Source organism: Salvelinus sp. IW2-2015, linkage group LG4q.1:29 (genome assembly GCF_002910315.2).
Source record: "Salvelinus sp. IW2-2015 linkage group LG4q.1:29, ASM291031v2, whole genome shotgun sequence".
Lineage (NCBI taxonomy): Eukaryota > Metazoa > Chordata > Actinopteri > Salmoniformes > Salmonidae > Salvelinus > Salvelinus sp. IW2-2015.
In genome coordinates, this window is record NC_036842.1 from 30,692,554 (window position 1) to 30,700,804 (window position 8,251).

Here is an 8,251-nt window from a genome sequence, read left to right on the forward strand (position 1 = left end):
GCTACAATGTTTCTTCTTGTAACCTCAATACTGCATAGCTACAATGTTTCTTCTTGTAACCGCAATACTGCATAGCTACAATGTTTCTTCTTGTATCCTCTATACTGCATAGCTACAATGTTTCTTCTTGTAACCTCAACACTACATGATTAGTGTTTCTGCTTGTAACCAAAGTACAGCAATACTACAGGCATCCATTATCCCATAGAAGACAATGTGTGTCATAGCCACACTATTAGCTATTTATGAAACCCCCAAACCTCACAATGATGTCAAAAATATGAATTACACCTATCAATAAATCAAGCATTTTATCTGATTGGTGGCTTTGGCTGGTAAGTCTCTTTTGGAATCGGTACAGCTAGCTCCAAGAAGGACTAAGGTAGAAAGGCCAGCTTGTTCCACTGTTAAATTCAATTACCTGAACTCTTTTTATTCGACCCTATTAGCTTATTAGAAGGCAGGTGTGCCAAACAGGCTTGGATAATAAGTTAGATGCACTATGCAGAAAAGCGCTCTGCCATTTCCTTGTTGCTAAAATTTGAATAGTTTGCCTAATTTCAGGTTATGTGGCAAAACAATCAAGTAGTATAGAGAATTATGGTACCACCTAAACTGCTGTGAAATACCTTTTCCATAAACAAAAATATTGTATTTTCAGCTGTTTGAATCTGGTGTACAAAATCGAAGGTAAAAGACGCAAAAACAAACCTTAAAAATGGGAAGCATAGGAATAGTGAATATAGAACAGATCTACCGCTTCTTAGACTTGCTTTCAATGAGAATGACAGATCTAATATTTCACATCTCTATGTGAATTTTGTCGGGTCGTCTAAAAAGTAACATGTTGGAGCTTTATTAAGTGTAGTGAGAGAGTATAGCTAATTATTGACTGTGAAACCCTTGGCCTTAGAGAAGGGGAAATATTAGCATGGCGTTGTGAGTAATGTGAGCAGGCGTTGTACGGCCATTATAATGTATTATAATGTAATAATGTATATCTAGAAACGTTAAACTCGTTGGCATTTCAGTACTACTGGCAAAAAGTGAGGCTAACATGTTGTCAACACATGTAAAAGGTCATGTAGGAAACTTTTCGTCCTTGCAGCTAGAAAGGATTGCGTTTGTGGCACTGCGAATCCGCCACAACAAAATCCCAGAACGCTCTTCCTAAGTACTGGGATGTTATATTCATGCCTGTTTTTCTTTCTCTCTCTTCTGTTTGCAGGATCAGTTTGATAACCTAGAGAAGCATACACAGTCAGGCATCGAGTTCGTGGAGAGGTACAGTAAATTCGTCAAAGAGAGATCGGAGATTGAAATCAGCTATGCAAAGCAGATTAGGTGAGTGTTTCTGTTTTGCCCTGTTATGACACTGTAAGTCTGGTTCTCTGTCTAGATATTTCACCAGTGAATGAAATGGATAGTATTCTTCAATAATTCAATAATTTCGGCCTCAGCCTTCTTCAGCATACAGAGTATAACATACAGTGCATTCGGAAAGTATTCAGACCCCTTGAAGTATTCAGACCCCTTGACTTTTTCCACATTTTGTTACATTACAGCCTTATTATAAAATGGACAAAATCGTTTACAATCTACACACAATACCCCATAATGACAAAGCACAATTTTTGCAAATGTATCAAAAAATATATGTATCACATTTACAGACCCTTTACTCAATACTTTGTTGAAGAAACCTTTGGCAGCAATTACAGCCTCAAGTCTTCTTTTGTATGACGCTACAAGCTAGGCGCACCTGTATTTTGGGAGTCTCCCATTTTTCTCTGCAGATCCTCTTAAGTTCTGTCAGGTTAGATGGGGAGCGTCGCTGCACAGCTATTTTCAGGTCTCTCCAGAGATTTTCGATCGGGTTCAAGCCTGGGCTCTGGCTGGGCCACTCAAGGACATTCAGAGATTTGTCCCGAAGCCACTCCTGCGTTGTCTTGGCTGTGTGCTTAGGGTCGTTGTCCTGTTGGAAGGTGAACCTTTGCCCCAGTCTTAGGTCCTGAGTGCTCTGGAGCAGGTTTTCATAAAGGATCTCTCTGTACTTTGCTCCATTTTCCCTTTGATCACGACTAGTCTCCCAGTCCCTGCTGCTGAAAAACATCCCCACAGCATGATGCTGCCACCACCATGCTTCACCATAGAGATGGTGCCAGGTTTCCTCCAGACGTCACACTTGGCATTCAGGCTTCTCTGATTTCATCAGACCAGAGAATCTTGTTTCTCATGGTCTGAGAGTCTTCAGATGCCTTTTGGCAAACTCCAGGGGGCTGTCATGTGCCTTTTACTGAGGAGTGGCTTCCGTCTGGCAATTCTACCATAAAGGCCTGATTGGGGGAGTGCTGCAGAGATGGTTGTCCTTCTAGAAGGATCTCCCATCTCCACAGAGGAACTCTGGAGCTCTGTCAGAGTGACCGTCGGGTTCTTGGTCACCTCCCTGACCAAGGCCATTCTCCACCCATTTCTCAGTTTGGCCGGGCGGCCAGCTCTAGGAAGAGTCTTGATGGTTCCAAACTTCTTCTATTTAAGAATGATGGAGGCCACTGTGTTCTTGGGGACCTTGAAAGCTGCAGAAACTATTTGGTAACCTTTCCCAGATCTGTGCTTTGACACAATCCTGTCTCGGAGCTCTACAGACAATTCCTTCGACCTCATGGCTTGGTTTTTGCTCTGACATGCACTGTCAATTGTGGGATCTTATATAGACAAGTGTGTGCCTTTCCAAATTATGTCCAATCAATAGAATTTACCACAGGTGGACTCCAATCAAGTTGCAGAAACATCTCAAGGACGATCAATGGAAACAGGATGCACCTGAGCTCAATTTCAAGTCTTGTAGCAAAGAGTCTGAATAGTTTTGGAAATAAGGTATTTCTGTTTTTATTCTTTTTGTAAATTTGCAAAAATGTACAAAACCTGTTTTCGCTTTGTCATTATGGGGTATTTTGTGTAGATTGATGAGGATTTTTTTTTTTTTTTTGAATAAGGCTGTAAAGTAATAAAATGTGGAAAAAGTCAAGGGGTCTGAATTTTTTCCGAATGCACTGTAATTATAACATAAATCTTGTGTACGTAAACTGACTTTTGGTGTCTTGAAAAATGCTTAAAATTTATTATTTTTATTATTTTTTATACATTTTTTATTTCACCTTTATTCAACCAGGTAAGCTAGTTGAGAACAAGTTCTCATTTACAACTGCGACCTGGCCAAGATAAAGGAAAGCAGTATTGTTTAAGATACTGTATTTCACTGCCATTAAAAACAAGCTTTGTCATGTTTCCACACAGACAAATTCACTGACAGTTTGACAGTGTACACCTTATTCAGCCTGCAGTGAGCACATCACTACTGAGTTTAAGTGAGGTCCTATCAGAGAGCTCAGCCTGACAGACAGAGGGATGTTAGCTTTACCCAGGTGGATGGCTAGATAAACAGAATGATGATGCCTGTAGCGGAAGTCTCTCTCTTTCTATTCATCCCTGTCTCTCTCTTTCTGTTGCTCTCGCTGTCTCCCTCCATCTCTCTGTGTCTGTAGTCTCTCTCTTTCGCTCTGTCTCTGTCTTTCTCTGTCTCTGTCTCTCTCTCTCTCTCTCTCTCTTGCATGACAGTGTTTTCTTGCTGTTTTTTGCTTGAGGACAGAGGAAATAAGGTTGGTGACGGGTGGGGGGTGGGAGGCATGTGTTTCCATAGTAACAAGGTATCAGTATTATTATCCCCAGCCTGCGCTGACCCACATTTCTCTTTCTCCAATCACGGTGGAGTATCGGTCGTGTAGTTCCGCCCCCCTTTTAAACACCCCCAAGCCCTCCTTTCCTCAAATAGAGTAGGGGTGAGGGTGTGAGGGCATACTCTTCCTAGGCTCTCTTCTACCCCAACAACAAACAGCAGAGGTCTGCCCAAAAAATCCCATATCTGGTTCCCTAGAGAGGGCCAAGAGGAGGGCTAAAGACTCTAATTACTGACTACTGACCAACCCCCATCCAGCACCCCTCATCTGCACCCCTAAACCCCTAACCCCACCTCCTTCTCTTTCTAGATAAATCTCCCTTCACTAAGGAGATAATAGGACTAGTAGTACCTTACTCTGTCACACACACACACACACACACACACACACACACACACACACACACACACACACACACACACACACACACGTAATGACCTAATTCGTTTCCGTATCTGTCTCACTTTAGTATCTGCGACACATGGATAGTCTTTCCATGTTGTGATGTGTTTTATTGAACCTGACGACAGTCAGATGTTTTAATTCACTCTGCTTAAACAGTAGAACTGTAGGACTCATATCTCTCCATCTGAAACAGATTTGTTTCCCACGTGGACGGCCTTCTGCTATCACAGGAAAATAGGATTTGCAAGTTACAGAATGGATAGGCCTGTTTCTAAAGCTTTTTTGGGTTGGACACAATGTGCATCTTTGTGTGTGTTGTTTGTTTCTGCATCCGGACTAATTATTCTCCCCCTGATAAAGTTAGCTCGTTAAAGCAGGTTGAATCTACTGGGCACGCTCAGACCCATAGAACACAGCCCTGCTACAGTAGATCTAATGAACACACTGAAATTGGCCCTTTGATCATCCATCCGTCACTCCTTTGTGCTGGAGGAAGTCTGGTTCGCTACTCCTGTTTTTCTATTTTTTCCTCCTCCCTCTCTTTCCTGCCTCTCTTCTCCCCTGTTGTCTCTTTTTCCTCTCCTCCCTCTCCCTTTCCTCTGTGCTGTAATTGTACTGTATCTTCACGTTGTCGGTGTGAATGAGAGTTTTGATAGAGTTCTGGAGTCTGTTAGATCTTTGATAGATCTGTTCTATGGTCTCTGGGGCTGAACAGGGTGATAGCTCTCTGCTGTGTGTGAAATATCTTACAGATGGTTGGTGAGCAGTTTGGCACCACTGCTTCAGCCATGAGCACTAAACGCTCAACAAGACAAACACCTCACTTTGCTCTGCAGATAACATGGCACTATATTGCATCAGTAGACATTATCAAAAGAGAAATGGCGGAAAATTTGACCAAATGCATATTTCACCAAACCAAACAGCAGACGCTGGTATATCCATTCGTTTATCGAATGGATAAACGTGCACAATGTTTCAAGGCAGTTAACCCACTGTTCCTAGGCCGTCATTGAAAATAAGAATTTGTTCTTAACTGACTTGCCTAGTTAAATAAAGGTAAAATAAATTTAAATTTAAAATAAATAGTAAAGTAGGCTACAGTGCATTACGCTCAGTAACACACATTGGTATAATCTACAGTACAGGACAGTAGGTTAAGGTCTGTGTGCATACTACTTAGGGGAATGGGTATTAAAAATACACTGTGTGGCACAGTATCACTCAATATGGGGCACAATAATTCATATTCCATTACCCCAACACACACACACACACTGGTCTAATCCTCATTAAGTAGGCACCCTCTGGTTGTCTGTGTGTTGGTTAACTATGCTACGGAGGAGGAGGAAGGGCAAATGCATTCTGCCATGACATCTGGCCATGAGTGAGAGACAGCCAGGTTCAAAAGCGAGGGAGGAGAGGTAGATCTGCCTAGCAACAGAGTAGACACAAGGTTAGAGGAGTAGGGGGGTAGAGAGAGAGAGAGAGAGAATACATGCTTTAGTGCTTTTACCACATGCATGATTCATTCATGATGGAGTTATGTATTTATATATATATATATATTCTTTTTTACCCCTTTTTCTCCCCAATTTTGTGATATCCAATTGGTAGTTACAGTCTTGTCCCATAGCTGCAACTCCCGCTCTGCTTCTTGACACACTGCTCACTTAACCCGGAAGCCAGCCGCACCAATATGTCGGAGGAAACACCGTCCAGCTGGCTACCGAAGTCAGCGTGCATGTGCCCGGCCCGCCACAAGGAGTCGCTAGAGTGTGATGGGACAAGGACATCCCGGCCGGCCAAACCCTCCCCTAACTTGGACGACGCTGGGCCAATTGTGCACCGTCTCATCGGTCTCCCGGTCACGGCCGGCCCAAGACACAGGCTGGGATCAAACCCGGGTCTGTAGTGATGCCTCAGACCGCTGCGCTACTCGGGAGGCCTATACTGCCTTGTTAAGGGTGGAGTTCGGCTTGCATGGTAGTCTAATAAGGATGATTATTGTCTAATTTTTCTTCTACCAATGAATTCTAGACTAGTTGTTAGTCAGCATGATTAATATTGTCCATGTTATATTGGTACAGTAATATAATAGTCTTTATTGTAGCACTATTTTTTCCTTCCATTATACAGTTGACATTAAAAGGGCAGCCATGACCATATTGTTGCAGGGGTTCGATTCTACTGTTTCTGTCGACCTTCATTCTACTCACCATGTAGGACCTGACCTCTATTCCTACTGAAAGGGTTAATGGTCCAAACATCAGCATAGTAAACAGCAGCACACCATGCATGAGTGAAGAGGACCTAGCTACAATGTGACTCACCATTCGCTGCCTGCCTGCCAACCAGCATGCCTCAATGCTTCCTGATTCACTCTGCGTCTGTCTGCTGAAATCTAATTGGCTTGTCTGGTCTGTTGCCGTTTGTAGGTGGATTCTTCTAATAGGTTTACCTATTTTTATTGGCTGATTGAGGAGCCTACTGTGTGTGGTTGTGTGTGCATACATGCGTGTGCTTGTTAGTCTGTATTAAACTGTGTTGACACACAGAGAAAAAATGGAGCTGGGTGATGAGTTGATCCGACTATCACTATTAAACAAACAAACACAGCAACAGAGAGAAAGACAGGACACGAGGGAGACAGAGTGAGGGTTAAAGAGAGAGAGACACAGAGAGAGAAAGAGGCAGAGGGACAGAGAGGCAGAGAGAGGTGGAAGCGAGCAAGACAAAAGCGAGGTAGAGAGGTGAGTGCATGAATCTCAGTATATTCGTCACAGTGGTCACACGGTCCAGAACTCTGGGGTCCTCTCATTAACCCTTCACCTACAGTACAGCTGACAGTTTTAAACAGCATACTACATACTAAATCTGTATGCCAGCCTGTTTTATTTGACACACTCATCTTGTGCCAGCAGGCTTGTGCAGCCAATGTCAGAAAGAGGGCGTAGTCCGGAGGAGAAAAGCATGTTTCTTCATGGTGACTGAATTGTTGGTCCTGGGGCCATAAGCATTATTACTGGAACAGGATACGTAGGGATGGAAGGTGGGAGGGAGGCGTGGAGGTGCGGGGAGGCGTGGGGGTGGGAAGGGAGGCGTGGAGGTGGGAGGAGAGGCGTGGAGGTGGCAGGGGAAGGGATGGAGGTGGCAGGGGGGAGGGATGGAGGTCAGGGGAGGCGTGGAGGTGGCAAGGGAGGATGGAGGTGGCAGGGGAGGGATGGAGGTTGGAGGGGGAGGGATGGAGGTGGCAGGGGAGGGATGGAGGTGGCGGGGAGGTGGGAGGGGAGGCGTGGAGGTGGGAGGAGAGGCGTGGAGTTGCATGGGGAGGGATGGAGGTGGCAGGGGAGGCGTGGAGGGTGGCAGGGGAGGGATGGGGTGGCAGGGGAGGGATGGAGGTGGCAGGGGGAGGACGTGGAGGTGGCAGGGGAGGGATGGAGGTGGCAGGGAGGGATGGAGGTGGCAGGGGAGGGATGGAGGTGGCAGGGGAGGCGTGGAGGTGGGAGGGGGAGGGATGAAGGTGGCAGGGGAGGCGTGGAGGTGGCAGGGGGAGGGATGGAGGTGGCAGGGGAGGATGGAGGTGGCAGGGGAGGCGTGGAAGTGGCAGGGGAGGCCGTGGGGTGGCAGGGGAGGGATGGAGGTGGCAAGGGGGCGGTGAAGTGGCACGGGGGGGCGTGAGGTGGCAGGGGAGGATGGAGGTGGCAGGGAGGCGTTGAGGTGGGAGGGGAGGCGTGGGAGGTGGCAGGGGAGGCGAGGGATGGAGGTGGAGGCAGGAGGGAGGCGTGGAGGTGCAGGGGAGGCGTGTGGCAGGGGAGGTGGGAGGGAGGCATGGAAGTGGCAGGGATGGATGAGGTGGGAGGAGAGGGTGGGGAGGGGAGGCATGAGGGTGGCTAGGGGAGGGATGAGGAGGGGAGGGATGGAGGTGGGAGGGGAGGGATGGAGGTAGGAGGGGGAGGGGGAGGGAAGGCATGGAGGTGGGAGGGGAGGCATGGAGGTGGGAGGGGAGGCATGGAACGTGAGAGGAGAAGGGTGGAGGGAAGCATGGACGGGGGCTGATAGGGAGGGAGGACATGGAAGGTTGGGTAGTGGAGCGTGGAGGGTGGCAG

General features: G+C 46.5%; 1 protein-coding gene across 1 annotated transcript in view; it reads left to right on the plus strand.

Moving 5' to 3' along the window:
* The window catches only part of LOC111961806 (formin-binding protein 1-like), a 111,237-nt gene that overhangs the window by 36,392 nt on the left and 66,594 nt on the right, over positions 1–8,251 (plus strand). The window contains 1 exon segment of the mRNA XM_070442808.1: positions 1,229–1,344. Coding sequence (XP_070298909.1) covers positions 1,229–1,344 — 116 coding nt within the window.